The sequence below is a fragment of the Heteronotia binoei genome, chromosome 2, assembly GCF_032191835.1.
Source record: "Heteronotia binoei isolate CCM8104 ecotype False Entrance Well chromosome 2, APGP_CSIRO_Hbin_v1, whole genome shotgun sequence".
Classification (NCBI taxonomy): domain Eukaryota; kingdom Metazoa; phylum Chordata; class Lepidosauria; order Squamata; family Gekkonidae; genus Heteronotia; species Heteronotia binoei.
Genome location: NC_083224.1, coordinates 192,706,655 through 192,730,275, shown reverse-complemented (window position 1 = coordinate 192,730,275; position 23,621 = coordinate 192,706,655). Strand labels below are relative to the sequence as shown.

Genomic DNA, 23,621 nt, shown 5'->3' with positions numbered 1-23,621 from the left:
TTGACTTGAAATGTTTATGAATTGACTGAATATATGAAGATTTACATGAACATCTGACGAAGCCTCTATGTTGGGGTGGCCAACAGTAGCTCTCCAGATGTTTTTTGCCTACAACTCCCATCAACCCCAACCAGCATAGCCAGAGAGCCACACATTCGAATTGGCCCGTTCGAATCGGCCGTCCATTCAGATGTTCAGATAAAGCTGGCATTCTTGCTCCTTTCTGCCCATTTGAACATGTCCCACAGCCATCCCACACACACACACACACTTTCACTCCAGTTTGGTGTCGTGGTTAAGTGCGCGGACTCTTATCTGGGAGAACCGGGTTTGATTCCCCACTCCTCCACTTGCACCTGCTGAGATGGCCTTGGGTCAGCCAGAGCTCGCGCAGAGATTGTCCTTGAAAGGGCAGCTTCTGGGAGAGCTCTCTCAGCCTCACCCGCCTCACAGGGTGTCTGTTTGGGAGGAAGGGAAAGGAGGGGAAAGGAGATTGTAGGACGCTCTGAGCTTCTGTCCTTGAAAGGGCAGCTTCTGGGAGAGCTCTCTCAGCCCCACCCACCTCACAGGGTGTCTGTTGTGGGGGAGGAAGGGAAAGGAGATTGTAGGCTGCTCTGAGACTATCCTTGAAAGGGCAGCTTCTGGGAGAGCCCTCTCAGCCCCACCCACCTCACAGGGTGTCTGTTGTGGGGGAGGAAGGGAAAGGAGATTGTGAGCCACTCTGAGACTCTGTCCTTGAAAGGGCAGCTTCTGGGAGAGCCCTCTCAGCCCCACCCACCTCACAGGGTGTCTGTTGTGGGGGAGGAAGGGAAAGGAGATTGTGAGCCGCTCTGAGACTCTGTCCTTGAAAGGGCAGCTTCTGGGAGAGCTCTCTCAGCCCCACCCACCTCACAGGGTGTCTGTTGTGGGGGAGGAAGGGAAAGGAGATTGTAGGCTGCTCTGAGACTATCCTTGAAAGGGCAGCTTCTGGGAGAGCCCTCTCAGCCCCACTTGCCTCACAGGGTGTTTGTTGTGGGGGGGAGGTAGAGGAGATTGTGACTGCTCTGAGATTCAGAGTATAGGGCGGGATATAAATCCAAAATCATCATCATCTTCTTCTCCCTATCTGTGGCCCTACGGGCCTGCCATGTTTCCGTGCAGGAAAGCGCTGAGTGTGGCATTGGGCCTTGCGATAGCTAGGAATTCTGCAGCTTTGCCCCGTTTGCCTCATCTCTGCCGCTTTTCTTCGCCTGACCCTTGGGTTGCCCGAGCTTTGCCTTCCCAAAATGCAGCCGTTCTCCTATCTTGCTGAAGCTTGCCTGTGTCAAGGGGGCCGTACTCGCCCCAGTTTTAAAGCCATTGTTAAAAGCAGGGGTGGAATTCTAGCAGGATTTCCTTTGCATATTAGGCCCCCTAGGCATATGTAGCCAATCCTCCGAGAGCTTACAAGGCTCTTTTTTTTGTATGCTCTTGGAGGACTGGCTGCATCAGGGGGGTGTGGCCTAATATGCAAAGGAACTCCTGCTAGAATTCCACCCCTGGTTAAAACTATTGTCTTGATACAAGAGGGAGGCATTAAATGCACCCCCCCCCCCCCAAAAAAAGACGGCTTTGGTTGCTCTGGCTCTCCTCATGCTCCCCCCCCCCCGGCACCGCTTTTATGCAGTCCACTGTAATTTTCCATTCCATTCTGATTTGGCACTGGGAATGTTTGCATTGGTTACAAGACCACTGGAGGTTCTGCCTGCGCCAAAGCAAATGCCTGGCATTTCAGGTTCCTGTTTAAACCAACAGCGTCTCATCTCTGCGCCAGCTGGTCTCCCCAGCCGGAGGGAGGTGTTGGAGCCCAGGGAGGGAAATGTAACAGGCGGAGAGCGGGAACCCGGGTCTCCCTTCAGCCGAAACGAAAAAGGCAGGAGGAGTAAAAGCTGCGACCAAAGCGATGTGGAGCGAGAGGAGGCAATCACCCTCTCCCCACACTTATGGGGAGGAGTCTGCTTGCAAAGGGATGATGTCGCAGAGCTCAAGCGGCTTGAGGATTACTTGACGTAGGGATCCAGGCTCAGGAGTCTGAAGCTGTCTCAAGCGACCACCTGTTTGTAAGAACGTAAGAGAAGCCATGTTGGATCAGGCCAGTGGCCCCTACAGTCCAACACCCAGGGTCACACAGTGTCCAGCAAACCCAGGTGCCATTTGGAGGTCCACCAGTGGGGCCAGGACACTAGAAGCCCTCCCACTGTGTCCCCCCAAGCACCAAGAATACAGAGCATCCCTGCCCAAGACAGAAGAACATAAGAGAAGCCATGTTGGATCAGGCCAATGGCCCATCCAGACGAACACCCTGTGTCATACAGTGGCTAAAAAAATCCAGGTGCCATCCAGAGGTCCATCAGTGGGGCCAGGACACTAGAAGCCCTCACCCTGTTTCCCCTCCCAAGCACCAAGAATACAGAGCATCACTTAGATAGATAGATGATAGATAGATGAATTTATTGTCATTGTTCTCAACAAAAAGAGAGCAACCAAATGAGGTGCTCTTCCACAAACATACCAATACATCAAACACACATATTCATAAACCATTTAAATACATCTGAAACCATTAAACCATTAAAACCATTTAAACCATTAAAACCATTTAAATACATCTAAAACGGATAAACATTCATAAAACCATTAAAACCATTTAAACCATTAAATAAACATTCATAAAACCATTAAACATTCATAAAACCATTTAAACCATTAAATACATCTAAAACAGATAATCCTTCATAACCCTGCATTTAACCTAACCACAGCACTTGGATAGAAACTGTCCTTAAATCTGTTTGTCCCAGACAGAGAGTTCCAGCAATACGCTATTTATTAAAATAGTTATATGCCACTTTTTCTTATGGTTCAAGGCAAGCAGATTTTGTTGTTCAGTCGCACAGTCGAGTCTGACTCTCTGCAACCCCCTGGACCAAGTCACGCCAGGCCCTCCTGTCTTCCAGCATCCTCCGAAGTCTGCTCAAATTCATGTTTGTTACATCGGTAACGCTGTCCAGCCATCTCATCTTCTGCCGTCCCCTTCTTCTTTTGCCTTCTGTCTTTCCCAGCATCAGGGTCTTCTCCAGGGAGTGCTCTCTTCTCATTGGGGGGCCAAAGGATTTGAGTTTCAGCTTCAGCATTTGACCTTCCAGGGAACAGTCTGGGTTGATTTCCCTTTGGACTGACTGATTGGATCTTCTTGCAGTCCAAGGGACTTTCAAGAGTCTTCTCCACCCCACAGCTCGAAAGCATCTCTTCTTCTGCGCTCAGCAGATTGCAACAATAGTTAAAAGCATCCCCAGCTGAAAACGAATATAAATTTGAAGCTGCCAATTCCCCCCAGCCCTTCAGATGCCTGGCATTCAGACCCACCACCCCAAAGCCCTGGCAAACAGGCAGCCAATGGGGCCAGACCCCAAACTCCTCTCGCTCGCCTTGGATTTCCACCTGAGCCTCTCCCTCAAAATCTCTCTCTTGTGGTTGGGTGTTTTGTTGGGTTTCTTGGTTTGTTTTTTTACCATTTAAAAACAAACTTTATTTAATGCTTACAATTGCGACCATTGACACGTCCGTACAGTCCACATAGACAAGATCAGTCTAAGGTTGAAAACCAAGTACAGGGTCTCAAAGTCAGACGTGCAGAATATGCAAAAGAACTCCAAATCAAAAATAAATCAGTTGTCTGCAAAATGGATCCTGCGGTAGAGTGTCACGTTCCGTTAAATGTGATATTAAAGGAAACCAAACACAAACCACACATACTTCGTACTGCTCTAAATTCAATTCGAATGAGTTGCAGGCTGCCTTAAGAGAGCCAGTTTGGTGTAGTGGTTCAGTGTGTGGACTCTTATCTGGTTTGATTCCCCACTCCTCCACTTGCACCTGCTGGAATAGCCTTGGGTCAGCTATAGCTCTCGCAGAGGTCGTCCTTGAAAGGGCAGCTTCTGGGAGAGCTCTCTCAGCCCCACCCACTTCACAGGGTGTCTGTTGTGGGGAAGGAAGGGAAAGGAGATTGTGAGCCACTCTGAGCCTCTGTCCTTGAAAGGGCAGCTTCTGGGAGATCTCTCTCAGCCCCACCCGCCTCACAGGGTGTCTGTTGTGGGGGAGGAAGGGAGAGGAGATTATAGGCCGCTCTGTCCTTGAAAGGGCAGCTTCTGGGAGAGCTCTCTCAGCCCCACCCACCTCAGAGGGTGTCTGTTATGAGGGAGGAAGGGAAAGGAGATTGTAGGCCGCTCTGAGATTCTGTCCTTGAAAGGGCAGCTTCCGGAGGAGCTCTCTCAACCCCACCCACCTCACAGGGTGTCTGTTGTGGGGGAGGAAGGGAAAGGAGATTGTAGGCCGCTCTGAGACTCTGTCCTTGAAAGGGCAGCTTGTGGGAGAGCCCTCTCAGGCCCACCCACCTCACAGGGTGTCCGTTGTGGGGGGAGAAGATATAGGAGATTGTAAGCCGCTCTGTGTCTTTGATTCAGAGTGACGAGCAGGGTATAAATCTGCAATTCTTCTTCTTATTATTGATTACAAACAGTTCCCATCATTTCTGAAACCAATATTCTAACGATGGCAGATGGCAGATGTAAGTCTAGCAGCCGCAATGAGAATGTTGATTAGATCGGAAGTGCATTTCCCAAGCGAGTGGTCTTTCCAATCGCTTGCCACGTAGCAAGAGACCATCTTGTTGTTGGGTTGACATCATGTTGGCGTTGTTGCAGACTTACCAGTTTACAGTGGCTGTGAGTGACTGCTACTGAATTTTATCCGAACCAGAGCTGAAACCCAGTGGGAGTGGGTGGGGCTGAGAGAGCTCTCCCGGAAGCTGCCCTTTCAAGAACAGAGTCTCAGAGCGGCCTACAACCTCCTTACCCTTTCTCCCCCACAACAGACACCCTGTGTGGTGGGTGGGGCTGAGAGAGCTCTCCCAAGAGCTGCCCTTTCAAGGACAGAGTCTCAGAGCGGCCTACAATCTCCTTTCCCTTCCTCCCCCACAACAGACACCCTGTGAGGTGGGTGGGGCTAAGAGAGCTCTCACAGCAGCTGCCCTTTCAAGAACAGAGTCTCAGAGCGGCCTACAACCTCCTTTCCCTTCCTCCCCCACAACAGACACCGCTCTGAGAACGGAACCAGAAATTATTTTTTGGCTTTCCTATAACATTGCTGTGAAATTTGGCCTGTCGCTTTGTCTAACACACCCCCCCCCCCTTGCTTCCTCTCCCTTCAGGAAACTCTGCCAGCCGCAGAACACCAGCTGCGCCCCGGAGAACCAGGCTCTAAGCCCCCCCAAAGACAGCGTGAGTTTGTCCTCTTCCCCTTCCCAGGTAAGCCGTGGAGGCTCAGCTGCTCCGTCTTAGTGGTGGCGGGAGCCCCAGGGGAGCAGTTCTAGATGTACAGGGAGTTGGGGTGGGTGGGGGGAAGGTCACACCCTTCTCGGATTGGGGGAGCAGAAGTCAAATCCGTCGGGCATTTAACAGAGACTGTTTTTATCCGCCTCGGGCTTGCAGCTTAGAGACAGCATCGCAGGGGAGGGTGAGAGCTGTTTGTGGTATTTGTGAATTTTCTGCATTGTGCATTCTGTGCCGTGGGGCAGAGTGGTAAAGCTTCAGGCCTGCAAGTCCAAGCTCTCTGCTCATGACCTGAGTCTGATCCCGGCGGAATCTGGGCTCAGGTCGCCGGCTCCAGGTTGACTCAGCCTTCCATCCTTCCGAGGTCGGTCAAATGAGTCCCCAGCTCGCTGGGGGGAACGTGCAGATGACTGGGGAAGGCAATGGCAAACCATCCCGTAAAAAAGTCTGCCGTGAAAACATTGTGACGCGACGTCACCCCAGAGTAGGAAACGACTGGTGCTTGCACAGGGGACGACCCTTACCTTTACCTGCAGGGGGTTGGACTAGATTTTATTTTATGTATTTCATTTTATTGGATTTATATCCCACCCTCCCCGCCGAAGCATTGAGGCTCACAGAACAAAGCGCTCCACCGTCTCTGCTTGGCCTCCGAAGAGGAAGAAGATCTGGGCCAGCCTGTCTGCTGAGTTATCTCTCCTGCCCTTCCTCTAAAGAATGCCCACCTTTCCCCCTGCTTCTTGCCACAACCTGGCAGGGCACATCAGGCCGAGAGCGTGTGGCTGTAGCTGTGCCAGCTTCGTGGGAAGACTCCTGACTGTCTCGTGGCTGCTTCTCCAACAAACCCCATCGCTCCCCTAGTTAGTCTCCCTCTTCGTTCGGAACGTAATTTTGAGTCCGGCAGCACCTTAAAGACCAAAATGCTCCCTGAGTCCAGTGTGTCAAATTGGTCAGCATATATAGAGAAAATTTAAAGTGCTGGGTCTATCTATAGAATCACTGTCCATGCTTACATTTACTGCTGCATTGCAACTGTTCAAAAACAGGATGTTAGACATTGAGTGCCAGAAGTTAAATAGTCTGGCTAACAAAATCTGCTCGCCTCTGAGCTTTCTCTCTAAATTCAGTTCACCCGCTGGAATGGCCTTGGGTCAGCCATAGCTCTGGCAGAGGTTGTCCTTGAAAGGGCAGCTCCTGAGAGAGCTCTCTCAGCCCCACGCACCTCACAGAGTGTTTGTTGTGGGGGAGGAAGGGAAAGGAGATTGTAGTCCGCTTTGAAACTCTGTCCTTGAAAGGGTAGCTTCTGGGAGAGCCCTCTCAGCCCCACCCGCCTCACAGGGTGTCTGTTGTGGGGGAGAAAGGGAAAGGAGATTGTAGGCCGCTCTGAGACTCTGTCCTTGAAAGGGCAGCTTTTGGGAGAGCCCTCTCAGCCCCAACCACCTCACAGGGTGTCTGTTGTGGGGGAGGAAGGGAAAGGAGATTGTAGGCTGCTCTGAGACTCTGTCTTTGAAAGGGAAGCTTTTGGGAGAGCTCTCAGCCCCACCCGCCTCACAGGGTGTCTGTTGTGGGGGAGGAAGGGAAAGGAGACTGTGAGCCGCTCTGAGACTCTTCGGAGTGGAGGGCGGAAGATAAATCCAATATCTTCATCTACCTCATAGGTGTCTGTTGTGGGGGAGAAAGGAAAAGGAGATTGCGAGCCGCTCTGAGACTCTTCGGAGTGGAGGGCGGAAGATAAATCCAATATCTTCATCTACCTCACAGGTGTCTGTTGTGGGGGAGAAAGGAAAAGGAGATTGCGAGCCGCTCTGAGACTCTTCGAAGTGGAGGGCGGGATATAAATCCAATATCTTCTTTTTCTTCTTCTTCTTCTCTCAGCACAGGGAAGATGGCCTCCTATCTGTCGTCCTTGCAGGTGCCGCAACAACGCAGAGCGTTTTCTCTCGCTAGGTGCAATGCTATGCCTTCTGCCATTCTTGATGGCAGGTTCAATAAAAGAGCCCAGGGGTGGCCAAGGGTAGCTCTCCAGTGGTTTTTTTTTGCCTACAACTCCCATCAGCCGCAGTCCGCATGGCCAATGGCTGGGGCTGATGGGAGTTGTAGGCAAAAAAATACCTCTGGAGAGCTACCCTTGGCCACCCCTGAAATAGCCTATTCAGCTAGGCACTGCCCTTGCAAACAAAAGTGTGTCGAGTCAAATTACTCATGTTCTTCTGCACTGCCGTTTGTATACGGATCTACGGTATTTATACCCTGTTTCAGCCGATATGGTCGACCGCTCTGACACACCGAAGGTCCAGAGACTCTGGAGTGATTTTTCTATCAATATTACTGAGAGCTCTGCCAAGTTTCTGTAGTCTGCTCTAAAGTTGCGCCAAACGTTATCACATAAAAAAAAATCTCTGTTCATGCAAGTGTACGTGACAGTTGTGTTGTTATTCCTGGTTTACCCTCTTATTAATTTTATACTGTTATTTTTATGCCAATAAAGGCTGTCTGGACTCTTGAATTTTCCGGGTGACTCACCCCAGGGGGCTACCGTTACCTTTTTAAGCAGTCATGAGCCAAAGCTCCCTTGGGGGAGGAGCCATGGCTGATTGCCAGAGCATCTGCTTGGCGTGCAAAAGGTTCCAGGTTCGATCCCCGGGCCCTCCAGCTGGAAGGGCCAGGGAGGATGTGATGTGAAAGACCAGGGGGCGGCCAAACCTGCTTAACGTTAGAGCCGCATGAAGTAAATTTCAGATGCTCGAGAGCTGCAAGGGGTGGCCAGACTTGCTTAACGTAAGAGCCGTGTGGAGTATATGGCAGCTGTTTGAGAGCTGCAAGACATGAACATCAGATGTTTGTAATGTAATGTAATGTAAAATTTTATTTATATCCCGCCCTCCCCCGCCGAAGCAGGCTCAGGGCGGCTAACAGCATTTCAAGTAAACAATACAGTAATAAACAATACAGCTCTCTGTTTGAGAGCCCAATACAGGAAGGGGAAGGAAGGAAGGGCAATAGGAAGGAAGGGAGAGAAATTGATGGTGGGGAGGGAGAGTGAAGTGGAAAGAAAGCAACTTTAAATGCATTCTCCAATCCAATCCAAATACCTTTAGCGGCACAGAAGTAAAAAGTACAGAACGGCAAAGTTGCACAGTTATAAAAACTAGTCAAGCATCAAGAAGGGGAGCTGGTCTTTTGCTCCCTGATAGTTATGGCAGCCAAAAGGTACTTTGCGACTAGGCTAGTGGTATGGGAACATCGGTAAGATAGCAGAAAGAAAACCAACTCTGCTTCAGGTAGTCCATAAAGGTTAGACAGGATAGGTTTGATTATCCAGTCCCGCACTTCCCCATAAAAATCACAGTGAAGTAAGACATGGGTGACCATTTTAAGGTGCCTTCCATTACATGGGCAGAATTTCTCCTGATAAGGGATGCTGGCAAACCTCACAGATAGTAACGCTGAGGGTAAAACATTAAGTCTTCCTAACATAAAGGAGTGGCGTAACTGGGGTAACGTAAGCTGGGAAAGGTAGGTAACGGGCAGCCCATAATTTGGAAAGATACCAAATGCTAAAGGGAAAACAGGTTTTATGTTCAGAGGAAAAGAAAGGAAAGGTCCCCTGTGCAAGCACCAGTCGTTTCCGACTCTGCGGTGACGTTGCTTTCACAACGTTTTCATGGCAGACTTTTTACGGGGTGGTTTGCCATTGCCTTCCCCAGTCCTCTACACTTTCCCCCCAGCAAGCTGGGGACTCCTTTGACTGACCTCGGAAGGATGGAAGGCTGAGTCAACCTCGAGCCGGCTACCTGAAAACTCAGCTTCTGCTGGGGATCGAACTCAGGTCGTGCGCAGAGCTTAGGACTGCAGTACTGCAGCTTTAACACTCTGCGCCATGGGGCTCTTATGTTCAGAGGAACAAAGGAACACATGCATTCTCCAGTGTTTTGTTTGGATCTGTGATTTAAAGAGAAAACTGCCTTCCCCAAGCCAGCTGATGGGGCGGTGGGGGCTTCTAGAGCCACACAATATGTGCGAAAGAGCCATGTTTGGTGTGGTGCTTAAGTGTGTAGACTCTTATCTGGGAGAACCAGGTTTGATTCCCCACTCCTCCACTTGCACCTGCTGCCATGGCCTTGGGTCAGCCGTAGCTCTGGCAGAGGTTGTCCTTGAAAGTGTAGCTGCTGTGAGAGACCTCTCCAGCCCCACCCACCTCACAGGGTGCCTGTTGTGGGTGAGGAAGGGAAAGGAGATTGTAGGCCGCTCTGAGACTCTGTCCTTGAAAGGGCAGCTGCTGTCAGAGCCCTCTCAGCCCACCTACCTCACAGGGTGTCTGTTGTGGGGGGAGAAGAGAGCCGCTCTGAGTCTCTGATTCAGAGAGAAGGGCGGGGTATAAACCTGCAGCTCTTCTTCTTTTTCCTGAGCCACAGTTTGACCACCTCTGTGCAACACCTCCACCTGAGATCGAGGGGAGCCGCTGCCCACCTTGAGTAGAGAAGGCTGGTCTCGGTGGACCAAGGAGGGGGTCTGCTGCAGGTGGGGGCAGTTTCCTGCCTGCTTGCCAGCTCTAAGCGCTTGTTTTTCTTGCCCTCCCGCAGAAACGATCTCAGCCGTCGGAGTTCATCGACCCGCTCTCCAGCAAAAAGCAGAGGATCTCTCACTTTGCCCAAAGGACTCCCGCCGTTTTCAACGGCAAGCTGAACGCCACCAACGGGAAGGAAGCCTCTTTGCCCGCAGCGGTGGACTCCGTCGGCTCCAGCTCCCTTTTGCCGCCCCTGGAGCCCCCAAGGCCTCACGACCCCCTGGCCGACATCGGCAACGACGTGAGCCACAACGGCAAAGACTTTGAGGCGCCGGAGGCGGCCGACAGGCTAGCGGTTACTCGACCGGCCGCGGACTACGCACAGGCGAGCCGGCACAGTTATGGCTTGCATTCGAAAACCAAGAAGAAACTGAAGAAGCACAAGGAGAGGGAGAGGAAGGAGGAGGAGGGGCAGGCCAGAGGGAAGCCGCCCGGCAGCGCTCCCAAGAAGGACAGCGTGAAAACGGGCTCCTCGCAAAACACAGCAGGTGGGCACAGCTTGGCGTGGGCCGTGTCTTGTTTACTGGGAGGAGACGGGGCAAGCGAATGGGCAACGTTGGCCGCCTTTTGCAAATCCTCTTGGCCAAGAATTGGGAGCTGTGTCTCGCTATACAAGGGTAGTTTCCTAACTGCTGGGACTCTTATCTGGGAGCACCGGGTTTGATTCCCCCCTTCTCCATTTGCAGCTGCTGGAATGGTCTTGGGACAGCCAGAGCTCTGGCAGAGGTTGTCCTTGAAAGGGCAGCTTCTGGGAGAGCTCTCTCAGCCCCACGTGCCTCACAGGGTGTCTGTTGTGGGGGATGAAGGGAAGGGAGATTGTAGGCACTCTGAGGCTCTGTCCTTGAAAGGGCAGCTTCTGGGAGAGCTCTCTCAGCCCCACGTGCCTCACAGGGTGTCTGTTGTGGGGGATGAAGGGAAGGGAGATTGTAGGCACTCTGAGGCTCTGTCCTTGAAAGGGCAGCTTCTGGGAGAGCTCTCTCAGCCCCACCAAGCTCACAGGGTGTCTGTTGTGGGGGATGAAGGGAAAGGAGATTGTAGGCACTCTGAGGCTCTGTCCTTGAAAGGGCAGCTTCTGGGAGAGCTCTCTCAGCCCCACGTGCCTCACAGGGTGTCTGTTGTGGGGGATGAAGGGAAGGGAGATTGTAGGCACTCTGAGGCTCTGTCCTTGAAAGGGCAGCTTCTGGGAGAGCTCTCTCAGCCCCACGTGCCTCACAGGGTGTCTGTTGTGGGGGATGAAGGGAAGGGAGATTGTAGGCACTCTGAGGCTCTGTCCTTGAAAGGGCAGCTTCTGGGAGAGCTCTCTCAGCCCCACGTGCCTCACAGGGTGTCTGTTGTGGGGGATGAAGGGAAGGGAGATTGTAGGCACTCTGAGGCTCTGTCCTTGAAAGGGAAGCTTCTGGGAGAGCTCTCTCAGCCCCACCCACCTCACAGAGAGTGTGTTGTGGGGGAAAAGAGAAAGGAGATTGTAGGCTGCTATGAGACTCTTTCCTGAACAGGCAGCTTCTGGGAGAGCCCTCTCAGCCCCACCTGCCTCATAGGGTGTCTTTTGTGGAGGAGGAAGGGAAAGGAGATTGTAGGCACTCTGAGACTCTGTCCTTGAAAGGGCAGCTTCTGGGATAGCCCTTTCAGCCCCACCTGCCTCATAGGGCATCTGTTGTCGGGGGAGGAAGGGAAAGTAGACTGTAGGCCGCTCTGAGACTCTGTCCTTGAAAGGGCAGCTTCTGGGAGAGCCCTCTCGGCCCAACCCGCCTCACAGGGTGCTTGTTGTGGGGGAGGAAGGGAAAGGGGATTGTAGACAGCTCCGAGACTCTGTCCTTGAAAGGGCAGCTTCTGGGAGAGCTCTTTCATCCCCACCTGCCTCACAGGGTGTCTGTTGTGGGGGAGGAAGGGAAAGGAGATTGTAGGCCGCTCTGTCCTTGAAAGGGCAGCTTCTGGGAGAGCTCTCTCAGCCCCACCCACCTCACAGGGTGTCTGTTGTGGGTGGGGGGAGGTAAAGGAGATTGTGGCTGCTTTGAGACCCTTGAGATTCACAGTATAGGGGGGGATATAAATCCAGTATCTTCTAACGGTGCTCTTCGTCAGGCGGAACGTCTAGCAAAGAACGGCGGAGGGGGAGATGTGGGCTCTGCTGAAAAGCCTGCCCCCCCCCCCAGGGATCCTGATGGAAATGGAGAGGTGCAATACTGCACGGGTGGGGCTTTGCAAATGGAGCGGCGAAGCAGCTTGTCTTCCAGGTCACTGCAGGGTAGCCTTGTCTTGCTGACCACACCTGCCCTTAATCGCCCCCTCTGCATGTAGGAGGTTTGTCCCTTCCTCCTCACTTGGGCTCCGCTCGGCCTCTTCCTGGGACAGAGAAGATTCTGCACAGGGCCGGGTGGAGTCCTCCTTCAGCAGGGGGCACATCGCTGAGCAGCGTAATGTTGAAACCGTTCCTCACAGCCAGCGGCGTGTCATATCTTCCGCTTTTTCTCTTGGGTTAGTGCTCAGCTTTGCAGAAAGATCTCCGGCGAACTTGGGAGCTGGCTTCATAGCCGGCGATGGCGTGCGCTGGTCCCGCTGGAAGCGTGGCTGCCGCTTGGCCCACCGTTTCTCACGGTTGTGCACTTGAAAAAAAAATCCTTTGCCCCCTTTCACAGCTTCCATACAAAATATTAAGCCTGATAAGAGAGGGAGGGACGGTGGCTCAGTGGTAGAGCATCTGCTTGGTAAGCAGAAGGTTCCAGGTTCAGTCCTCAGCATCTCCAACTTAAAAGGGTCCAGGAAAGTAGGCGTGAAAAACCTCCGCTTGAGACCCTGGAGAGCCATGAATGGGGCTGTGGCTCAGTGGTAGAGCATCTGCTTGGTAAGCAGAAGGTCACAGGTTCAGTCCCCGGCATCTCCAACTCAAAAGGGTCCAGGAAAGTAAATGTGAAAAACCTCCGCTTGAGACCCTGGAGAGCCGCTGCCAGTCTGAGTAGACAATACTGACTTTAGGGAGAGATGGTGGCTCAACAGTAGAGCATCTGCTTGGTAAGCAGAAGGTCCCAGATTCAATCCCCGGCATCTCCAACTAAAAAGGGTCCAGGCAAGTAGGCGTGGAAAACCTCAGCTGGAGACCCTGGAGAGCCACTGCCCATCTGAGGAGACAAGACTGACTTTGAGGAACCGAGGGGGGTCTGATTCAGTAGAAAGCAGCTTCATATGTTCACATACATATATGAGAATTGAAATCCATTCAAAAGTGGGACGGTGGCTCAGTGGTAGAGCGTCTGCTTGCTATGCAGAAGGTCCCAGGTTCAATCCCCGGCATCTCCAACTAAAAACGCTCCTAGCAAATAGGCGAGAAAAACCTTAGCTGGAGACCCTGGAGATTGGCTGCCAGTCTGAGGAGACAAGACTGACTTTAATGGACCCAGGAGGGGGTCTGATTCAGTATAAGGCAGCTTCATATGAGATCAGGAAGACCACCTGTGGCCCCGGAAGGCAGGACCAGAACCAATGGGTTGAAATTAAATCAAAAGAGTTTCCGGCTCAACATGAGGAAGAACTTCCTGACCATTAGAGCGGTTTCTCAGTGGAACAGGCTTCCTCCTTGGGAGGTGGTGGGCTCTCCTTCCTTGGAGGTTTTGAGACTGAGGCTGGATGGCCATCTGACAGCAATGAAGATCCTGTGGATTTAGGGAGAGGTGTTTGTGAGTTTCCTGCCTTGTGCAGGGGGTTGGACTAGATGACCCTGGAGGTCCCCTCCAACTCTATGATTCTAGGAAGCCAGGAAATTTTGGCACTTCAAGTCTACTGTTACAATGGAGACTGAGGCTGGATGGCCATCTGACAGCAATGAAGATCCTGTGAATTTGGGGTAGGTATTTGTGGGTTTCCTGCATTGTGCAGGGGGTTGGACTAGATGACCCTGGAGGCGCCTTCCAACTCTAGGATTCTAAGGCGTGATTAGGCCAGTAGGCCAGTAGGTGGCAGTCAAGGGCCAGCCAGTTCAGTTCCTTTCTCTCTGGCTTCCTTTCTTCTCCCCCCTTAGAAAGCCCCCATGGGTGAAATCGTTGGTTCGTCCTCCCCCACAAAAACGTCCCCCCCCCAAGCTAAAACTGTGGGAAAGCCCTTGGATGTAGGCCTGCATGCGACTGTTACTTGGTTCTTGTAAAGGGTGGTAATGTTCCCTCTGATCCCCCCCCCACAAGTGTAGCAGTTCACATCTTCAGCAGAAGTTAGCTTCTGTAATCTTAAAATGGGCATAGCAAGACCCTGCTGTTGAACGGGGCTTTCTGTGTTAATGAGCCGCCTCTCCCACGAACAGCTGAGAGGCACAACGGAAAGGCAGAATTGTGGGGAAATCGATGAGGCAGCCGGGGGATTCACTGCAAAATGTAGCCCAGTTTTTTCTGTTAAGTGCCTTAAAATCCAAAGCGAAAGCAAGCACAGAACTTTTAGGTGCTTTCAGCAGTGAGTTCAGACATGTGGCTCATCTCCAGCACCAGAACGACGACTTTTGGCTTGTAGGTGAACAGGTCTTATGCCCCCATGCAGTCCACATCCAGAATGACTTCTAAGAACAGAAGAGAAGCCATGTTGGATCAGGCCAATGGCCCATCCAGTCCCACACTCTGTGTCACACAGTGGCCAAAAAACCCAGGCACCATCAGGAGGTCCAGGACACTAGAAGCCCTCCCACTGTGCCCCCCCCTCCCAAGCATCAAGAATACAGAGCATCACTGCCCCAGACACAAGAACATAAGAGAAGCCATGTTGGATCAGGCCAATGGCCCCTCCAGTCCAACACTCTGTGTCACATAAGAACATAAGAGAAGCCATGTTGGATCAGGCCAATGGCCCCTCCAGTCCAACACTCTGTGTCACATAAGAACATAAGAGAAGCCCTGTTGGATCAGGCCAATGGCCCCTCCAGTCCAACACTCTGTGTCACATAGGAACATAAGAGAAGCCATGTTGAATCAGGCCAATGGCCCATCCAGTCCAACACACTGTGTCACATAAGAACAGAAGAGAAGCCATGTTGGATCAGGCCAATGGCCCCTCCAGTCCAACGCTCTGTGTCACACAGTGGCCAAAAATTCAGGTGCCCTCAGGAGGTCCATCAGTGGGGCCAGGACACTAGAAGCCCTCCCACTGTTCCAACAATACACTGGCTAAGAGCCACTGATGGACCTCTGCTCCATATGTTTATCCGATACCCTCTTGAAGCTGTCTGTACTGGCAGCCATCACCCCCTCATCTGGCAGTGAATTCCATGTGTTAATCACCCTTTCTGCATCTGGTTCCTCATCCTCTTAGAGACCTTTTTGTTCATCTTCATAAATGATTTCGATGAAGGAATAGGAAAGGAAAGGTCCCCTGTGCAAGCACCAGTCGTTTCCGCCTCTGGGGCGACGTTGCTTTCACAATGTTTTCACGGCAGACTTTTTATGGGGTGGTTTGCCATTGCCTTCCCCAGTCCTCTACACTTTTCCCCCAGCAAACTGGGGACTCCTTCCACCGTCCTTGGAAGGATGGAAGGCTGAGTCAACCTCAAGCCGGCTACCTGAAAACCCAGCTTCCGCCAGGGATCGAACTCAGGTCGTGAGCAGAGCTTAGGACTGCAGTACTGCAGCTTTAACACTCTGCGCCACGAGGCTCTTATTCGAAGGAATAGAGGGAATGCTTAATAAATCTGACGGTGGTACTGAATTGGGAGGGGTAGCAAATGCAGTCGATGACAGAGACAGGATCCAGGATGATCTTGACAGGCCAGAAAACTGGGCTAAAACAAATAAAACGAATGTTAACAGGGATAGATGTAAAGTACTGTATTTAGGTAGAAAAAGTCCAGTGCGTAATTATAGGATGGGGGAGACTTGTCTTGGCAGTAGTCTGTGCAAAAAGGGGTCTTAGTAGACCACACGCTGAACATGAGTCAGCAATAGCTAAAAAAGGTAAATGCGATTTTGGGCTGTATCAAGAGAAGTCGAGTGTCCAGATCACGTGATGTGATGGTATTGCTTTACTCTACTCTGGTAAGACCTCACCTGGAGTCTTGTGTTCAGTTTTGGGCACCACATTTTAAGAAGGATATAGACAAGCTGGAAGGGGTCCAGAGGAGGGCGACGAAGATGGTGAGGGTTCTGGAGACCAAGTCCTATGAAGAAAGGTTGAAGGAGCTGGGGATGTTTAGCCTGGAGAGGAGGTGGCTGAGATGTGATATAATCACCATCTTCGAGGACTTGAAGGGCTGTCCTAAGGAGGGGGGTGCAGAGCTGTTTTCTGTTGCCCCAGTGGGGCCAAGCTGTGGCGGGATTGTGGTGCTGAGAGGCTTTCATTCCGAAGTGGAACGCTTTTCAAACGTGGTGCTGGGCATAAGAACTGTCCTCTTGAGAGATTGATGGTTTGGTTTTCTTCCCTCCCTCTTTCCCCCTCCCCCTTTCTCAGGTTTGAACGGGGCCTGTAACAGCTGCAGTGCTCCAACGTCCACCTCAGAGATGCCGAATTATTTGCTGTGAGTCTCCCTGTCATGGCTTTGGTTGAGACCCAGTTTGGTGTAGTGGTTAAGAGTGGTGGGCCCTAAGCTGGAGAACCGGGTTTGATTTCCCCCCCTCTCCACACGCAGCCAGCTGGGTGACCTTGGGTCAGTCCCAGTTCTCTCAGAGCTCTCTCAGCCCCACTGGTCTCGCAGGGTGTCTGTTGTGGGGAGAGGAAGGGAAAGGAGATTGTAGGCCGCTCTGAGACTCTGTCCTTGAAAGGGCAGCTTCTGGGAGAGCTCTCTCAGCCCCACGCGCCTCACAGGGTGTCCGTTGTGGGGGAGGAAGGGAAAGGAGATTGTAGGCCGCTCTGAGACTCTGTCCTTGAAAGGGCAGCTTCTGGGAGACCTCTCTCAGTCCCACACGCCTCACAGGGTGTCTGTTGTGGGGGAGGAAAGAAAAGGTGATTGTAGACTGCTCTGAGCCTCTGTCCTTGAAAGGGCAGCTTCTGGGAGAGCCCTCTCAGCCCCATTCGCCTCACAGGGTGTCTGTTGTGGGGGAGGGAGGGAAGGAGATTGTAGGCCACTCTGAGCCTCTGTCCTTGAAAGGGCAGCTTCTGGGAGAGCTCTCTCAGCCCCACCCGCCTCACAGGGTGTCTGTTGTGGGGGAGGAAGGGAAAGGAGATTGTAAGCCGCTCTGAGACTCGTGAGTGAAGGGCGAGGTATAAATCCAACCCTTTCTTCTTTCGGGGGCTTGGTTTGCCCCATTCTCATGGACTCTTGATTTTGGCCACTTGAGGGAGAAGTGTGTCTTGGCTTACAGGGCAGGGACGAGCGAGCGTTTCAAACGGCATTCTTTTAAAAGCTGTTTCGTTCCGCAGCAAATACACGGCCATCTCCAGCTCGGAACAGCGGCAGAGCTACAAGAATGACTTCAACGCCGAGTACAACGAATACCGGGACCTGCACGGGCGCATCGAGAGGATAACGCGGCGCTTCACGCAGCTGGACTCGGAGCTGAAGCAGCTGTCGCAGGACTCCGCCGAATACAAGGTGGGCGGGGGGAGGCGCAGGCCGCAGCTGCAGCCGGTTTGCACGCTCGTGTGGGCGTAGGTGCCTCTTGGCAGAGGGGCTAGAGAGGGAGCCGCAGGGGAAAGCCGCAGCTGCTCCTGAGCTAAGCAGGAAGTTGCCGTACCGTACCAAACCTTTAATGGCATTAACGGTTGCAAATAAGAAATACACAGAATTTAAAAATTTAAACATTGGAGATAAAATCCAAATGAAACCTAGCCTCCAGATGCATTCGTACGCGGTCAGATTTAAATTTAAGGCTGTCAGCCCCAAATTTTGCTTCCGCCTCGCTAACCTCCCCCTCGGGATCGTTCAATAAATAACAACAGGGTGGCAGAATAGACGAATCTGGGGAGAAAGAAAGCTTGCAGAATAAATCTTTATGGAGTTTATGATAAAAGGAACAATCGAGCGATATGTGCTGAATTGAATCGGGGATATTCGCTCCACAGGGACAGAGTCTCTCGCCTAAAGGGACTCGATGATATCTGCCTTGTGAAACTTTGGAGGGAAACGCATTTAGTCTAGCCATCATAAATGCCCTGCGATGACTCGGAATGGTGAAGTCTGATAGATAAGGGGGCATTTTGCCACAGGAAGCACAAAGACCTAAGGAAGCCGGGGAGCAAAGAGAAGGGTCTGTTGGCCGTAGTTTCGTTTCCTCCAACTCCAACAGTCTCAATTTAATACATATATGATATGTATTAATACATATATAATACATATATGAAGATATATGACTCATCAGAAGTAAAAAAAAATCATCAACCTCTATCCCCAGTGGTTAAGTTTGGACAGAAGCACCGCTGTCCGGGATGAAATATATGAGTCTCTTTTCAGACCATCAAGAAGGCGGTTAGGATCTGTTCTAAAGTGAATCTTGAGCCAGAATTTAAACGCTGCGACCCAGGCTTTTGTCTCCACCAAAGACTGACCCACTTCAGAGCAGAGAGCAAAGCAGCACACACATTTTGGCATACCAAGAATTTGTCTAAATTCTCTCTGGCCCCCTGAGTTTCCGTGCAGCAGATTTAACAGGCTAGAGATGGGAGCAGCACCTGCCGTCCACCAGTGGACAGGAAGACTCTGTCACAGTCTGAGTGTCTGACTAGGGGAGAGCCAGGTGCCGATCTCGCTTGAGGGCCTTGGGCCAGTCGGGCCCTCTCAGCTGGATTTCCCTTACAGGCCTGCTAAGACGGGAGGGAGGGAGAATGGTGTTATAAGCAGTTTGGCGGCCTCGTTAGGCAGAAAAGTGGGGTATCGATATCTGCCTTAACCAAAACATTCACCTATGAAGAATCTTCTTAGAGGAGAGTGGTTCCTTGAGGATCCTTTTGAAAGCAAATATTCATTCATTCATTCGTTGACCTTCAATTTATATCCTGCCCGTTCCAAAAACGGACTCAGGGTGGCTTAGCAATCATAATAAAACCTACAATCTCGATTGCAGGTATAAAACGATAAAAAATATAAACAATTTACAATTTAAGACACAGTATTGGTGCTATGCAGAATCTTAAAGCAATAGGTTGATTGGATTATATTAGATTAGATCTTCTGTTTATCTATTGTTAAAAGAGCCCCGTGGCGCAGAGTGATAAAGCTGCAGTACTGCAGTCGGAGCCCTCTGCTCACGACCTGAGTTTGATTCCAGTGGAAGCTGGTTCAGGTAGCCGGCTCGAGGTTGACTCAGCCTTCCATCCTTCCGAGGCAGGTCAAAGGAGTCCCCAGCTTGCTAGGGGAAAACTTAGAGGACTGGGGAAGGCAATGGCAAACCACCCCCATAAGAAGTCTGCCGTGGAAACGTTGTGAAAGCATCGTCACCCCAGAGTCAGAAATGACTGGTGCTTGCACAGGGGACCTTTCCTTTCCTTATCTATTGTTAGTCCTTCTGGTGGTATTGCTCAGCCACACAGAAGCAGCAACCTTCTCCCACCAGTTACTGTCGAAAAAGTTTGGTTTTACAAGCCCTGAGGAATTGGGAGAGATCCCGCAGGGCTCTTATGGCCTCAGGGAGAGGCTGTAAGAGCGGCATTGGTGCTGCCACTGAGAAGGCCACGGCCCGTGTAGAGCCCAGTCTGCCCTCCCTTGGTCCAGGGGTAGACAGTAGATTTTGTGTCCCTGAACGCAGTGCTCTCTGGGGAACATGTGGAGATAGGCAGTCCCGTAGACAGACAGGTCCTCGGCCATATAGAGCTTTAAAGGTCAATACCAGCACTTTGAAACAGTCTCGGAACACAATAGACAGTCAGTGCACTGGGCAGTCCATCGAGGGAGCCCCATTAACAGCCGTACCGCAACGTTCTACACTAGCTGCAGTCTCCGAGTCAGAGTCAAGGGCAGCCCCATGTAGAACGCATTACAGTAGTCTATTCTTGAGGTGACCGTAGCATGGATCCCCATTGCTAAGTCGCAGTGCTCCAGAAAAGGGGCCAGTTGTCGTAATATAAGTAGCCTCGTAGCTGAGCAACGCCGAGCGGTTTTTCAGAAATACGAAGAGTGAAAAACGTGAAGCATCGTTCAGCCTGACAAATGGAAGAAATCTGAAACGCGCCATCGTTCTCCCCAGAAGGTCCCGGGGGGGGGGGGGGCGCTGCGGGGAATGAAGTTTAGGATCCTCCTGGTTCCCCTCACTCCTGTTTCAAGCGCGGGGACTCGTGTGTGGGGGCTTCCGACTTCGGTTGCCTTACGGTCGTAGCTCAGGCTGACCCGGAGCATGTCATTTCCCCTTGCAGATCATCCGTGATCAAATCTTGCAGGAGTATTGGAAGATTAAAAAGGTGAGTGAGCCGGGCTTCGCGGCAGCATTGCAGCAGGCCTCTGCTTGAGCGGACTCGCAGAGCAAGAAAGCTCACTCCAGCATCCCGCCTCACGCCATGGCCGACTAGTTCCCTGGACACTCAGCAACAGAGCATAGAGGCCGAGGCCTTCCCTTGACGCTACTCCTGGCTCTGGGATTGGAGGATCCCTTTCCTAACCATGGCTAGTAGTCACCGATAGCCAGTTTGGTGTAGTGGTTAAGTGCACGGACTCTTACCTGGGAGAACCGGGTTTGATTCCCCACTCCTCCACTTGCACCTGCTGGAATGGCCTTGGGTCAGCCATAGCTCTGGCAGAGGTTGTCCTTGAAAGGGCAGCTTCTGGGAGAGCTCTCTCAGCCCCACCCACCTCACAGGGTGTCTGTTGTGGGGGAGGAAGGAAAAGGAGATTGTAGGCCGCTCTGAGACTCTTCGGAGTGGAGGGCGGGATATAAATCCAATATCTTCATCTACCTCACAGGGTGTCTGTTGTGGGGGGGGGGGGAAGGTAAAGGAGATTGTGAGCCGCTCTGAGACTCTTCGGAGTGGAGGGCGGGATATAAATCCAATTTCTTCATCTACCTCACAGGGTGTCTGTTGTGGGGGGGGAAGGGAAAGGAGATTGGGGGCCGCTCTGAGACTCTTCGGAGTGGAGGGCGGGATATAAATCCAATATCTTCATCTACCTCACAGGGTGTCTGTTGTGGGGGGGGGGAAGGGAAAGGAGATTGTGAGCCGCTCTGAGACTCTTCGGAGTGGAGGGCGGGATATAAATCCAATTTCTTCATCTACCTCACAGGGTGTCTGTTGTGGGAGAGGAAGGGAAAGGAGAGTGTGAGCCGCTCTGAGACTCTTCGGAGTGGAGGGCGGGATATAAATCCAGTATCTTCATCTACCTCACAGGGTGTCTGTTGTGGGGGGGGGGGGAGGGAAAGGAGATTGTGAGCCGCTCTGAGACTCTTCGGAGTGGAGGGCGGGATATAAATCCAATATCATCATCATCTTCTCTCTTCCGTGAATCTGTCCAGTCTCCTTTTAAGGATATTTGCACTTGTGGCCATCACGGCATCCTGCACCAGTGAATTCCACATTTTAATCACTCGTTGAGTAAAGAAGCACTTTTTTATCTGTCTTGAATCTGCTGCTCTCACAACCCGGAGACTTGTTTTTAACATTTCCGCAGTAGGTCTAGAATTCTGGGGTGTCGAACTCATTCGTTACGAGGGCTGGATCTGACATAGGTGAGACTTTGTTGGGCCGAGTCATGCTGAGCCAGGCCATTTGTGTACCTATTTAAGATTTGGTAGCAAAGAGATAAACTTTATAAAGGACACAAGACAAAAACAATTAAAGAGTTTTTTAAAAAATCTTAAAACAAGCTTAAGACATTAGCACTAAGACTTAAAGGCACTTTCTTTGTATCTCTTCCATGCGATCCAGGGAGCTGGGCAAAGGAAGCTCTGGCTCTTTCCTTCCCCAGGTGACCAGAGGGGGAGGAGCCCCAGCCAACAGAAGGAAGAGAGGCTTGGCTCACCAAGGGAGGAGCTTCAGCCAATGGAGAAAATAGAAACTTTGCTCTGTAGCTCCTGAGCAAGCCTTGCAAAACAAGGTGTGATGCAGAAGGAAGTAAGAGAGAGGGAGAAGGAAGCAGATGACAGCCGGTTGCTCGGGGGCCTGATAGGAGCCCTCCAAGGGCCTGATTTGGCCTCCGGGCCGCATGTTTTGACACCCCTGGTCTAGATCATCTCTCTGGAAACAGTGACTCTGACCTGGATTTGTGTCCCAGACTTTCTTCAGGGAACCCAAATGCAAAGAATTCGTGGAGCTTCTCTGCCATCTCCTTTAACAATCCTTTTAGGCCAGGGGTGTCAAACATGTGGCCCAGGGGCCAAATCAGGCCCTTGGAAGGCTCCTATCAGGCCCCCGTGCGACTGGCTGTCATCTGCTGCCTTCTCCCTCTCTCCTTAGTCCTTCTGCATCACACCTGGCTTTGCCAGGCTTGCTCAGGAGCTACAGAGCAAAGTTTCTATTTTCTCCATTGGCTGAGGCTCCTACCTTGAAGAGCCAAGCCTCTCTTCCTTCTATTGGCTGAGGCTCCTCCTCGCCCTCCTGGTCCCCCCAGGGAAGGAAGGAAAGAGCCAGAGCTTCCTTTGCCCAGTTCCCTGGATCGCACGGGAGAAATACAAAGAAAGCAAAAGCGCCTTTAAGACTGGCTGCTATTGTTTTAAGCATGTTTTATTTTTAAGTTTTTTAAAAAATAAATAAAATAAAATCCATTATTGTTTTTGTCTGTGTCCTTTATAAAGTTTATATCTCTGCTACCTAATCTTAAATAGGTACACACATGGCCCGGCTCACCATGGCCTGTCCCGACAAGGCCTCATTTATGTCAGATCCGGCCCTCATAACAAATGAGTTTGACACCCCTGTTTTAGGCTTTAGTCCTCCAAAGGCCCTGACTATGTCTCTGTCTGTTTTTTTGCTAAAGAAATCTTTTGTCTCGATGCTTTTGGCAGCTTGCTCCTCAAGCTCTTTTTTCATATTTGTCCCTTTTAAAAAAAACCAAAAACCTGCCTCTCCTTGCAGACAAACCCGAACTACAGCCAGGAGAAGAACCGCTGCGAATACCTTCACAACAAACTAGCCCACATTAAAAAACTGATAGCCGAATACGACCAACAGCAGTTCCAGTCTTGGCACTGATGCGAGGGCCGAGGGAGAGGCGGACGCGATCCCGTGAACCATTTCCAGGAGGAGAGATGATGAAAGAAGCGAGATCCCTCGCTGACCGAGAGAGCCGGGCTTTCCAAACCTGAGGAGCGCAGAATCCCCCGCTAGGACTCCTGTCTTTCTGCCTGCCAAGAACCGGCCTGCCCGAAGTCTCCACGCCTGGCCTCCCACCTCTCTCTCTCTCTTCTCCTCCCCCTCCCCTCCTGATATTAAAACAAAAATTAAAGAGAGGAAAGGTTGCTTATTTCTGAATGCCGGCCAGCGGCTCAGGAGGGAAAAGGATCTGTGTACGGCGGGAGTTTTTAATGGCTTCGTGGGTTCAAGCCCCGCGTTGGAATTCAGAGGGGTTGGGGGGACCATCGCCGCGAGTCGGTTGCAGTCCCTGAAGGCAAAGGCCACGGAGATGACCCAATCTTTTTTTTTTTTTCCTGGAAGTGGGAAGTGCCTGCCATCTAGGCTCACTTTGCGAGCCTGCGGACACGCTGTCCATTAAATGGTGGCTCAACGCAGAGCTCTCTGCTTGTGTTGCAATTTGGTCGGTTCCCGCCCCCCACCCCTTCCCTTAAGTCATGTTCCACTATCGGGGGCCCAAAGATGAGTCCCGGGTTTACACTGTGGACTCGGCCAAGTTACCTGGCTTTGTGTGTCTCCCTACAGCACAAGTG

The 23,621-nt window shown here is 51.6% G+C and overlaps 1 protein-coding gene and 1 non-coding gene across 2 annotated transcripts in view; both read left to right on the top strand.

Annotated features, from left to right (window-relative positions):
* The window catches only part of ELL (elongation factor for RNA polymerase II), a 77,015-nt gene extending 53,829 nt beyond the window's left edge, over nucleotides 1-23,186 (top strand). The window contains 6 exon segments of the mRNA XM_060232765.1: nucleotides 5,228-5,324; nucleotides 9,932-10,403; nucleotides 16,330-16,396; nucleotides 17,239-17,410; nucleotides 20,164-20,208; nucleotides 22,813-23,186. Coding sequence (XP_060088748.1) covers nucleotides 5,228-5,324; nucleotides 9,932-10,403; nucleotides 16,330-16,396; nucleotides 17,239-17,410; nucleotides 20,164-20,208; nucleotides 22,813-22,929 — 970 coding nt within the window. The 3' untranslated portion in view covers nucleotides 22,930-23,186.
* TRNAS-GCU (transfer RNA serine (anticodon GCU)) lies at nucleotides 13,143-13,209 on the top strand. Its single transcript has one exon. It is a non-coding gene; the product is annotated as a tRNA-Ser (tRNA).
* Nucleotides 23,187-23,621: the final 435 nt, after the last annotated feature.